Below are 13,218 nucleotides of genomic sequence, written 5' to 3'. Positions count from 1 at the left end.
GCCGTGGAGGCACCTGTATCGAGTCCACGTGGAAAAACCTGCGCTAGCGGAAGCCCCGACCATGACCTCACACCTTTTTTTTTTTTATTATTGGCGCCTCCTGAGCTTTTCGGTGGTGCGTCGAGCAAGAGGTTCTGCGTCGGTACGGCGTCACGCTTGAGGCGAGCGTTTTTTGTGTCCAAACCGAGACTCCGAAGGACATTGAGGTTGGTTTGGTACTCTTCTGGCAGAAAGTGGTCGGAACACACGAAACCACTCTCTGAGCCCAGACCATCGGGGCCATCGCGGTTGATAGCTCGAAGCCACACTGCTCTGCGCTGTGGCTCGCTGGGCAGCTTGTGAAAGCGAACGTTGTTTGCACTTTCATAAGTTGTGCGGCACTGTCTGACGACGCACACAGTTGGCATAGCGAGGACTAAGCCACCGAGAACACACAGTAGAACACAACTTGCGACGCTGCACTGACTGCACCGACCGAGCCCAGCAAACCGACGGTGCCGACGGGAAGGCATGGATACACACGTGAAAGAGCCCGGATGTACTTGAAAGCGGAACCGAGCAGATCACTCACTGTGATTGTACAGCTTAGAACTCAGAGCGCCAAAATAGCTCTGCTGCTTTTTCTTTTTTTAGTATCCTATAATTATATTACTTCAGAGCAAAATAAAGCAAACGCTCTCTTTGTAACTTCTCTTAACATGACGTATCACTGACGTCACATTTTAGTGCTTTTAGCGGCCGACGGTTGCGCATGGTCGCTAGCGATCTCCAAAGAACCGTGATTTCAAATGGGTGTCATTAATTACAGAATGGATATTGTGCCGAAATATTTCGGGATTGGTATGTCTAATCCGTATTAAATCAGGGAAAATTGCAACCGGGAAGTTTCATTTTCGTTTCATGACCCCTTTAAGTCATTGTTTAGATACGCTGGATTAAAAAACCCATAGGGTCCCATATGCATTCCCTTAAAATGACTGGAATGCGAAAGCCATCTTCTTCTTCTTCTTGTCAGTCAATGTACCGATTCTCCCCCACCCCTCTCCAAAAGCTTTCTGCACCTAACGCGGTTCTGCACTGCCTCTGTGATCAGCCCACTGATCACGGAGGCAGTGCAAAGTGACCATGTCGTGTGATTACGTCATCATGTGAGGTCACGTTATGTGACATCATGGTGACGCCATAATGGCAGAGAACGGTAAGTTCACTGGAATGCAAAGAGCACGGTAATAAAGGAAAATATTAGAACAAGCATCGCATTTGCTCATGCTTTGTGTGAGCACCAAACTAATTGAGTGCACTGAAATAATTCAGAAACTGAAGCAGCAGCAATCACTCGCTGAGAAGACCGATCGATATGCAGTGCGTGGCACCTTGTCAAATGACATTGACACGTACGCAAATTTAGAAAAAAAACAAAAACATTTCAGTCGTCGGGATGGCACAGATACAGTTGCCATAGTCGTAGTTGTAACGAAATTATTTTTGAGCTACTCTAATAGTCTGCTCAACAACAGTTTGTGCACTCACAAATTCTCACATTTCGCTGCCTGAAGTTCACAGCAAGGTGCCAAAACGCGCTCGTTGCAAAAGCGAAATCATGAATACTGACATACATGCAGAAGCAACGTTGGCCGCCGTGAACCCATGCGAACGCTGGTTTGAGGCTTCTTTCTGTTATGCTCCATTTGGTTATACAGGCAGTCCACTCTAAGAAGATATTTCACACAGTTTGCACTCAGCGACTGACTACCTTTCACGCAAGAAGCCGCTTTGGTGGTCGCCATCGTGGTGACTGCGTGAAGTGGGCGGCGAGAGACAGTGACCGTACGCTATCTTGTGCCTTCTGTTCGTCGAAAATGATTACTTTGACAGTAAAGAACATTTCGTTTGGAAAGTTGTTACAGAAATGTCCCGAAGGGCTTCCGCGAGGTGTTTTTTAGAGTGCCGACAGCAAAACCTATGGGGAGCGCGCCAGCGGCATCCTGCCTAGCACGCAATCGAGGCACGTCCGATAGAGGGCGATGATACAAGTACAGATGGCCGGAGACTAGATAGCAAAATGAGACGTGGCGCTACGAGAGCCCAAAACGAACTGACTCTTTATTTTTCCCGCGTCTCCATCTTTCAGTCTCCATTTTAGGGGTGAAGCTCCTCAGGGTGTGAGCCTGTCCCTCCTTTGTAGTATGTAGCCACGCATAGTGGGATGTATCCACTCCATGTGATAAAGATGACGACTGATGACCATGAAGAATAAGCGCGTTCCAGTATAGTGGAATGTACCCACTACACGTGATAACGAGGACGCTGATAACCATCAAGTATAAGCGTGTTGCAGACCACACATTCTCTTTCTGCCATGGATGAAAACAATCGTGAAGGCGCTCTCGCCCTCGAAAGGCAAAACGGCAACGTCGACAATAAACGTTCCCCTGAGCTTAACGTCATATATGAGGACCCCCGCGTTTGTGTGTCAGGTCTTTGTATGATGATCGAGTGGGCAAAATTTACGGGGATTGGCAGTTTACCAGATTACCTCCGGAGCTTCGCCCACTCATCATCATTCACTTCGTGGATATGGCGTGATTTTTTAGAAAAACAGAGGGCTGAGCTAGTTGGTAAGTATTCATTCTAAAAAGACAGGGCATGCAAACACTGACACAAAAAAGTCAGGACACCACAAACGCCACGGTGTTTGTGGTGTCCTGACTTCTTTCTTGTGTCTGTGTTTGCACGCCCTGTCTTTCTAGAATTTCAGTCTCCAGGCGTGACACCACAACACACAAAGCAACAGCGCCGTGCGAAGGCACTGCGTGTTAGCTGTTAACATTGTGAAACTCCTCCACTCTTAAGAAGAATCACTACGGGGAGCACCTAAGCACTGGCTTCCTTGATCTTTTGCTGCGTCGCAACATTGGTGTGCAAGGTGCAGCCACGGAAGACTCACCCCCCCCCCCTTGAACACCATGGTTGTTTGCAGTAATGTCAGTGTTTATGGCACAGCCCCTCTCAGGCGAACTTGTACATGGCTCGACAGCCTCTTGCTCCGGCATGTCCGGAACAGTTGATTCAAGGAGAGGAGGCTGCTCCCGTTGTGGTACGGCTGCAGCACTAGCATGGTGAAGCGCATCTGTTTCAGACGTAGTCGGTGGTGGCCCTGTCTGGGCAAGACGCAAGCAGTCACCGTGTCGGTGCCATATAGACCTATCATCGAGAATGACGCGAGCCGACGGTGGAGTGACGTCGACAACACTGGCCGCACCCATGGTGCTCCCTATCGAAAGTTTCGCGCATACACGCTGTCTCCTGGTTGCAATGACGGAGCCTGCCGGGATCCTCTGTCAGCATACAACTTCTGCTTAAGTTGCCTTGGAAGTACCAACGTCTGCAGGCTTGGCCGCAAGACATCCAACGGTGTCTTGAAGGCTCTGGCTGTGAGGAATTCGCATGGTGGCCGACCCGTTACATCGTGAGGTGTAGTCCTGTAGTGGAAAAAGAAGTTGCCCGACCCAGATTTCTTGAGTTTGTTTTTGACAGTCTGTACTGCTCGCGCCGCGGCAGCGTTGGACGCAGGGTGATACGGCGGTACCAGCATGTGGTGCGTTTCGAGTCAAGAATTCCATGTACTGCGCACTGGTAAAAGCAGGACTATTGTCCGAAACTATTATGTCGGGGAGGCTGTGCTGGGCAAATGCCATTCTCAAGGTGGAAATGGTAGCGTTTGCATATGTGGTAGACACAGGGAAGACTTCTACTATCCATTTTGAGAAGGCGTCCACTATAACCAAGAAGGTATACCCTAGAAATGGTCCCCTGAACTCAATGTGAAGCCTAGACCAGGGTCGCTGTGGAAAAGGCCAGGGTGTCCGCTGCACTGCCTGGCCACCAGACATGGCTCCTGGCGATCATCTTGCTCTTCTCAATACCAGGGTGGCTGGCATGGAGCACACCAAGTACCTGGGCCAGCAATTTTTTCGGAATCACGACTCTTGATCCCCATAGTAGGCAGCCTTCATGGAGTCTGAGTTCTGCACTTCAGGCATTGAAGGGGTTCTACTCTGGGAGGCTTTCTCCTTTCAACACAGATAGGACAATGTGGCTCAATACTGGATTGTCCCTTGTGGCTTGTGCTACAACAGCTGGTGAGAGGAGTTGTGGATATGCCTCCTCCAGCATGAAGATCTCAGCTGGGTGAGGAAATGCAGTGCAGTCGTTAGGCAGCGGCAGTCTACTAAGCGCATCGGCATGCCCGAGCTGTTTGCCAGGTTTGTAGACAAGTTTGTAATTGTACGCGGAGAGCTTCAGAGCCCATCTGACTACTCTTGGCGAAGCTTGCACAAGAACAGGCTTGTTGGCACCCAGAAATCCAAGAAGTTGCTTGTGGTCAGTGTGTGGTTCTAACGGTATGCCCCACAAGTACTGGTGGAACCGATCCACGTCAAACACCAAGGCCAGTGCTTCCCTGTCAAGTTGACTATAGTTTTGTTCTGCTTTTGATAAGCTTCTTGAAGCAAAAGCAATTGGACGTTCTCGGCCATCGGCGTCTTTGTGCACCAAAACTGCGCCTATTGGCCGCAAGATTGAGTAGAGTCGCCGCCTGGTGGCTTCTGGCTGAACCGCGCCTAGTGTGGATTGCTCCATGCGTCGTCTGCTAGCCACGTTGTGTTCGCATGTGCGCGTACGTCATGCAGGTCCTAAAAAGGTGGTTTGTCCCATTCCGTTAGTGCAACTTCAACCACTCGTACGTATGCCGAACACGACGTAAAGAAGCATTTGGCCTTGATCAGCTATATATGTACTGTTATAAGATCAGTGAGTGCACTTGTTGAGAGTGCTGTGTGTGGTCGTCGTACCCTCCCTTAATTCACGAGAGTCATATCAGTGTAGCTGCCGCTCTGTGGTTCAAGCGCATTGCAAAATGCACTTGGTGTTGTCCTAAAGATGGGAAGTATTCAATCTCATGTGAGTATAGCCTTTTAGCGGCTCAGTGGTAAAAAAAAAGGGGCTCTCATGCACTTGCGGGTTGTGGTTAGGTGTATAACTTTGGGACTGTCGTTTATAGGTTACACGACGAGCTTTAGTTGTGTACAGTCCTGGTCCCACTACAGAGAACTATTTCTGTGAAGTCACGTCTGATACTTCGGTACTTAAATTGTCCCCTAAAAAGAACAGAAAATGAAATGACACGGAAATCGCAAAACTGAGTTGCCTTGCGCAATTTTAACTTGTGGCAAAATTCATACAAAAACACCCGTGTACTTAGATTAAGGTACACGTTAAAGAGCCCTGATGGTCAAAATTAATCCAAAAGGCCTACTTTACATTTATGTCGTAGTAATTTCACGCGAAGCCACATCTTTTTTTCTTTACATTATCTTCAGCGTTTGTGTTGCATTGTTTAGATTGACGTAAGGCAGCGGACAATATTCGCATGAAAGAAATGTACTTTGGTCCAGTGAAATAACCGAGCCTTTGTTCCATTACTGTTGTGCAAGTAATCACTCGAAGAAAGTTCCGTGCTGTACCTTCGTGTACTGTTACTGGAATAAAAACAAACGTGTGTGTGTTAAACGTTTCCGTAGCACTAAAGCGCTGTCAGCCACGTAGCTTTCATCAGTAATGCTATCAACTGTCCTACATTTCATGGAGAACTGAATAAGAAATGCAAATGAATATTTGAGCACGCAGTGCACAAAGTGCTATTTGAACTCTTCGTGCAGGAATACGGGCTTTCTTTTTGTTGGGGGGTTACCAGATAAACAAGAAGTAAATAGTTAATTCAGTCGCGTTATACAGCACTGCGTAGTAGGTGGAACACAAGCTAAACATGTACTAGTAAAACAACAAGAAAACGTCATCCATTGCGATAACGCCGACTGTTGCCGAGGGCGAGCAACCTGTTCGTGGGCAGAATGCGCTCCTCTCACAAGTTATAGTAACGTTCGGCACGCTTCGTGCATTAATTCGGGAATGAAGAGTGCACATATTACCAGAAAGCTGCAGTCAACGCATTTTGTTTGCCGGAAATCGGGTGAAATCGCTCACAATGAAGCGATGATGTGCGCGCTTGTATACGCGCCGACAACCGCCTATCCACACTAGCGCGGCGACGGTGCTGCCACCTGTAGCCCGATCTCGCGGCGAATACCGTAAGGTGATGCATCACAGCTGAGACACACAGGCCTGTCTGGGCGGAAATGCAGAAGAACTGGAGCTGAAGTCACCAGATGCTTGCAGGCAGTGAAAGCATCTTGCAGGTCCTTTTCCCACTGCCCATTGGGCTATGCCTGCGTGGGTTCGAATCCCATCTTCGTCGCCAGTTGATACAAGTGCAGATGGCCGGAACATAGCCGGAGACAAGATAGCAAAATGAGACATGGTGCTAGGAGAGCCCAAAACAAACTAACTCTTTATTTTTCCCGCGTCCCCATCTTTCAGTCTCCAGGCGTGACACCACAACACACAAAGCAACAGCGCCGCGCGAGGTCGCTGCGTGTTGGCTATCAACATTGTGACAGGCGACTCCGTAACTCCTCGCCCCCAATACCGACAGCGTCCGCCCAGCTAGGCCTACGCTCGGAGTCGTGAGTGAATATGGGCTGTTGCGATGTTTGTCGCTCGGGAAGGCTTAGTTTTGTTGTCAATGTTCTTAAAGAACAAAGCATGGCTGTGTAAGGTTGCTTGTTTTGTACTTAATGAAGAGGATACAATGTCTTTCGAGCGTGCAAGCTGAGGTGCCGTATGTGGGCGGAGCCTGCGCGCTGATTGCTAGTTCGCCCATGTGTCGTGAATCATCGTGCGCCGCACGCGGCGTTGCACGTCGAATCAGATGCCAAATCGCACCATGTGTCTAGCGCTATAGACTATTTTCCGCAGCGGCGCACGGGCGCTGCCATGTTTGATCACGTGATCGTAACTGGCCTTCCCCCAGCCATTTGCCCCAGCCAACGCATTGGGCCAGCGATGCGGCCGTGGCCGTACCACACAAGCTGGTTGCAGCAGGGTTCTACATAGTTCTACATGTTAACCGCCTCAAAGTTGAAAGCGTTGAGACATTTGCGTTTGTTTGGTACGTACCACGCCACAACGATAAGCGATATGTTTAATCTGCTTCATATTTATGGTGTATGCCTTTAATTGTTGTATTAGCAACCGCGAGTAGCTGGGGTTACAAGCCAACATGACAGCACCCATGCAGACGCGACAACCCGCTTCGATCCGAACTCGCGCTTGCTAGCCCACTGTCCACACAGCAATAAATAAATGGCAAAATCGGTCATCGCTTTGTGTCGGCTCATGCTGGAGAAAAAGCGTCAGGTATACTTTGTCTTTATTATTGCGATCAGCTGTGTTTATTTAGCCATGCCTCCTAAGCCTTGTCTCTGATAATATGAGAATGAATCTTGGAAACACTGCAAAATACCGATGAGTACATTGCTCTCGAAGCTTCAGGACGTGAATATAAAGCAAATAAATGCCTAGGACTTACGGGTCACACAGCGCAGGACGACGACGTGGTAAATTCCAGGCGGAAGCAAACTGCATCCACGGGTGTTGCCATGTTTACTTTTCCAGCACGTCTGCTCGTTTTTACTCGCATGCGCGCAGACGCTATGGGAACGCCGAGCAGACGACGCGATGCGGATGGAGACATATTAGGGAGCTTTCGAATGGCGTACGCAAGGCTTTGCGGTGGCTTTTCGCGCAACTGCGCATGCGTCGTACGCTAACCGCTTACGGGCTCCCGTATAGTGACGGAAATAGCGGACCGTTAACGCTAACTTAGCGTACGCTATTCGAAAACTGCCTATTGAGCAGCGCTGCCAAAGGCCACGGCAGATGGATGGCCATGGAGACTGCCACGGTGTGGTGGCGCCATCTAGTTTTGATTGAACAAACCAGGTGCGGAAAATTGTCTATAGCCAGTGCAGCATTTCATTGCTGGCAACCTAGCAAAAATATTGTAAACATTTCTGACAGCTTGTCATGGCGTTTGATGTCGCACTCGATCAGCCAGCCGGAGTCCGAAAAATTGAACGGCGCACTGTGGGCCGTCCGAATTTTCGGCCGTGAGTTTACATTACTTCAATGGGATGAGTGGCGGTGCCGCGAACGTGTCCGAATAAACGAGCATGTCCGAATTTTCAGCGTCCGAATAAACGGTCGGTGACTGTATATATGTGAAAGTGCACTTATGTTGTACAACTACTGTAACTTCTAGGCCGCTCCCCACTGTCATGCCTTGATTGGCATTACAGAGTGTACAATAAGTGAAGTGAAATGAAATACAAGATCACAGCTGTCTGGTGTACAGCAACAATTGCTGTCAATGGGAAGCCATGGGCAAGTTGGGATTGCTTCCCAAGGGCTCTCTCAACCTCGTGTTGATGCACAAGCAAGGAATAATGTGCACTACTGTAATCGTACACACAATGAATTGTCTGGCACGACGTACAGGACAAAGCCCTCTACTAACGCCCAAACTCAGTGCATGCTTGCCGGCCACTGAGCTCCAGGTGAAAGGCAAATTGAGCACAAGTTGAGAAAGGCAACCAACACAAGAGTGATGCTGATATGAGAAATGATCTGATGTGGTCATGCATCTTAAAGCAGACTAGCCGAGTTTGGTGCAGCTTTTGTATGCGTGCATTTATTGTTTCAGGCCAACCGCAACCTGAGCACAGTGAATGGATTTCAAGTGGACCCCAGGGCTGGCCTTCTGCAGGTAAAAAGCAGATATTGTGAATCTGTTTGCGATCACCTCTGAGCCATCAGTTATGGAGTGTATACCATATTTACTTGCGTAATGAACGCACTCGTATAATAAACGCACGCCCAACTTTAGTCATCGAAATTTGGGTTTTTTTGTTTCTCCCGCATAATAAACACAATACTTTCATCTGCTGCAGTACCGTGAACCGACGCGCGGCGCCTCCTCCCCCGTAGATCTTTCTTTTTTTTCTTATTATTATGCCGACCCCTCTCGGTTCACTCTCCCCCTCCGCTCCGTTCTTTGTTTGTTTTTATTTCTATCTGCGCGCGGCACGTCCCTCTCTTTTTGTACTTGTTTTTGAAGTATCGATGTGCCACAGCAAGATTCACGAACGGTGTGAGTGTAGAGACATCACGGCTAATAAGCACACAGCGAGCAAAGGTCACGAAACTGCCCACGCCAGCCAACGGTCGCTTTCTCCAAATATGAAACTTTAAGGAGCCGGCGGCAGTGTTGGCCTATTCATCGCGCTCAGGTATTATTCCCCGGCACAAACAACGTCATCCATGATCTCGGCGTCAATGCAGTCAGTAATTGAGCACCTTACATACCGCCACGTAAGCGTAGAATGATGCTGATCGCCATTGCAATCTCTGGAGAGCGGTAAAAGCAGTTTTCAAGGTATCCGTGCACCACAGCAGGATTCACGAATGGTGCGAGTGTAGAGACATCGCCGCTGACAAGCACACAATGAGCGAATTTCACGAAACTGCTCACGCCACCTAACGGTCGCTTTCTGCAAATACAAAACTTTAGGTAGCCAGCGGCACCCAGCGGCGAGCGCGCGTGGAGACAGCTTGCAGAAGATAGTGCCATCTACTACTGAAGCGGCGGAGTTTTTGAGGCCGTGTAGGACATCCAGTCAAAATGACGCACGTGTTCGAGCGTTTTACACATTCTAGCCCTACTTTGTTTGTTCCCGCCAGCCATTCCCACTCCGTTGTGAGTTCGTTTTTAGTCTGTCTTGCGTTTTGCCGTGGACAATGGGCCGGAATGTGAGCTACATGACCGATTTCAAGCTACAGGCTGTGGAGTGTGCTCTTGAGCACAGCAATCGTGCTGGCGGTAGGCATTTCGGAATTGACAAAGTCCGTGTGCGTTACTGGCGGAAGTAGCACGACAAGCTGCACGCTACGAATAGGGAGCGGCGTGCCTTGAGGGGACCGAAGATTGGAAAGTTCCCTGCTCTGGAAGAAGAGGTCTTAGAATATGTCCGGGAACTGCGAAAGGAAGGATGTGTCGTTTCGCAGGAAATGATCAGGATGCACGTGCGAGCCACAGCCAGGAAGCATGGCCTTGCGACCAACGCTTTCAAAGCGAGTAATGAGTGGACGACAAGCTTCATGCGGCGGAACGGACTGTGCTTGAGGAGGCGCACATCACTTTGTCAGCGACTGCCTCGTTGTTGCGAAGAAAGGGTAGTGGACTCTCACAAGTTTGTGATACGCGTGCAGCGGGGCCGAGAATTTCTTCTCTCGCAAATCTGGAACACGGACCAGATGCCCATCAATATCGACATGCCGATGAGCAGGACTGTCCATGAGAGAGGAGCACGCAGCGTGCTCGTTAAAACGACAGGCACCGAGAAGCAGCGTTTCACGGTAATGCTGGCTATCACGGCAGACGGCAGGAAGTTGGCACCGTACGTTATCATTGAAAGGAAAATGGTGCTGAAGGTCATCTTCCCAGCCGACATAAACGTGCGAGCCCAAGAGTTAGGATGGATGTCGGCCGATCTAATGGCTGACTGGGTCCGGACAGTCGGGGGACGGTACCCTGCTTTTCCCGTCTCTCCTTGTGCGGCCACCTGAACTGAAGGAGCCGCGCACCGATATCGCCATCATTCCAGGTGGACTCACTTCGGTGGTGGAGCCCCTTGATGTTTGTGTGAACAAGCCGTTCAAAGACGGTGTGCGCCAGTTGTATAGACCTTTGCATCGGGTGAGGAGGACCGTACTAGCAACCAGCGCTTTCCTCCTTTCTGGCTTGTGCGCAACAGCGCGGTGTGTGCGGGCTAATGCTTGGATGAGTGGTGTTGTTGAACAATTTTTGCATGTTTTAGGTCTACCTGCAGATTTTCTTCTCTTTTACTGCGATGTCAGTAAGGAAAAGTTCTACAGGAAACCACTGTTTCGTTTTTGGTTCTAAATACTACAGAAAAAAAGGAAACTGCTGTCTGACTAAGCATGCCACGTGCATCACCAAGTGCAGAGTGTCTGCGGTTGCGGACGCTTCAAGGTACATCGTTTGTGTTACGTTATAGGTCTTAAATTTGCAAGTGCCACAATATATCCGGAATTGTCAGCGTCGCATGCAGTAAAATGACAATCGGATATGGTCAGACTGGTGAATAAACATAAGCAATCAAATACGGCCCTGCTCGGTAAAGTGCAAAACATCTAAGCTGCCCTCGAGTGTGGTTTTCGCCTGCGTTGTTTTCGCTTCATTTTATTATTATATGGTAATATGATCTATTTGGTCTAACAATTAGCCTCGTAGCTCGGCTCAACACGGTGATCGCTGCAGTTGATGCAGCAGTATTAGTACGGACGAGAAATCCACCACTTCACAGCGGGGTAACCGGCATCGTGCATTTAAATTGTGCTCTGCACCGGCCTTGTATAACCCGAACATTCATTAAACACAACATAAAAAGGACATGGCAATATCCTTGTCGTGAGGTTACAACTTCCGTAACAGAGTGGTGTGTTCGCAGTGCTGGGCAGTATCGAAGATACATGTATCTTAGATACTATCTTAGATACTCTTTGGGTATCTTGTATCTGTATCGCGATACGTCTCGCAAGACGAGTAAAAGACACAAAAAATTTTAAAGAGACGTTTCGGCTCCTGCATGGGAGCCTTGTTCACAGTGACTGCAAACGGCGTAGTACGCTCTTCTTAAGTACGGGTTGCAAACACCACGCATACACAGGAGGTCTTTTTAAAATTTTTGTGCCTTTTACCTTGGCCGGCATTTTTCTTTTATTCCACTATGTTTGTCCTCGACCAGGTAGGGTTCCGTCGGGCTCTTGACCACGATAGTCATTGCGTTCAATAACCAGTGTGTGTTGCAGGCGTTCGTGCGCTATTCGAAGAAAACAGAACGTAGATAGAAAAATTCTGTTTTAGAAATTTCAGAGAAACCATAAAATAATGGCCTGAAAAAACGATGGATGAACACACAGAGACAAACAAGCGCTCGGTGTTCGTCGGTCGTTTTTTTGCGCTGTTATTTTATGATGAACAAACAACTAGCCCGATTTACCGCCACCTTGCAGAGAAACTGCTGTATAGTTGGACACTTCAGACAGCACAGTTTCCATTGCAGTACAAAATAAAATGGTGATTAAGGATGGTGGACCTTTAAGTCACTTTCGCCACAGCACTCTGGTGTCCTGTGGGAAAGGGTACTAAGATTAGGAAAGGGCTACCAGCTGTCATGGGACACAGCACATTTTGCATGCGCGAACACCTGCTGTATACCCAGTAACAAGTACCAGCATGATTGCTGCCGTCTAAAACTTCACTGGTAATCTTGCAGAGCTGACTGTGACGTTGCTGCAGCCCTGAGAAACAATTAAACATTACAACAAAAGTTGGTTTGTTGCCCCAAGCCATATTTATGAGACCTTGTGATCACACAAAATGTTACTCTCCGGCATCAGTTGTCATCTGAGAGTGGTACGAGTGCCATCATCTCCATCCACATCATTGCAGGTGACGAGCGTAAGGAGGGAAGATGAAGGAACTTACCGCTGCCAAGCTGTCAACCCTGCTGGCACAGACACCCGTGAAATAGCTGTGGCCATCATCGGTAAGGGCCTGCCTTTCGCTTGGCATCAAAAGTTTGAGGGCAATTTGGTTTATACTTGTTTTCCTGCCTTTTCTGACCATAGCCTCCCATGATCCCTTCTCTATCATATTGTGCATTGCCTTTAATCGCTCTTATAATTAACAACAACAAATAAATCAAGTGCCAATGCAACTGTGGCACTAGTTTCATAATTATGTATCATATTTACTTGAATGGCAGCGATTGTAATGTGATGGCCAAATTTAGGCACTCAAAATTTTCTTAAAGTAAAACCACAAAGCAAGATGAGTGATGGTGCCTTTGTGTGAGAATTCTGGAACACTCATAGTAATACTCATAGAAGAGCTTGCCCACAGCATGCTGCAGCGCTGTACCAGCAATAACGGCATCGATTTGGACAAAACAGATGGGTTACCAACATGATGCTAAAAACTAGGCTTGTGCGAATATGCGAACGAGTATTAAAGTATTCGAATTCACTTCGAAACGAATTTAAATTATTCTAAATTTCGAAGAAATGAATGAATAGACATATATAAACCATTTAGAAGTGCTTGTTGCTGGGCTAGTTAATTCATCGTAATGAGGGAAAAAAATTATATGCCTAAAAACACCGTCAGAAGGACGA

The 13,218-nt window shown here is 48.2% G+C and overlaps 1 protein-coding gene across 4 annotated transcripts in view; it reads left to right on the top strand.

The window, feature by feature from the left end:
* The window catches only part of LOC119394558 (fasciclin-2), a 365,260-nt gene that overhangs the window by 115,703 nt on the left and 236,339 nt on the right, over nt 1–13,218 (top strand). For all 4 annotated transcript variants that reach the window (XR_007416144.1, XM_037661883.2, XM_037661881.2 and 1 more), the window contains exons 6-7: nt 8,663–8,725; nt 12,494–12,590. Coding sequence is in view for 3 of the 4 variants with exons in the window: in XM_037661883.2 (XP_037517811.1) it covers nt 8,663–8,725; nt 12,494–12,590 (160 nt within the window). In the remaining variant the exon portion in view is untranslated. The remainder of the gene's footprint in view (nt 1–8,662; nt 8,726–12,493; nt 12,591–13,218) is intronic.

Source organism: Rhipicephalus sanguineus, chromosome 5 (assembly GCF_013339695.2).
Source record: "Rhipicephalus sanguineus isolate Rsan-2018 chromosome 5, BIME_Rsan_1.4, whole genome shotgun sequence".
Lineage (NCBI taxonomy): Eukaryota > Metazoa > Arthropoda > Arachnida > Ixodida > Ixodidae > Rhipicephalus > Rhipicephalus sanguineus.
Note: the sequence above shows the minus strand (reverse complement) of the source record. Positions and strands in the feature narration are given on the sequence as shown.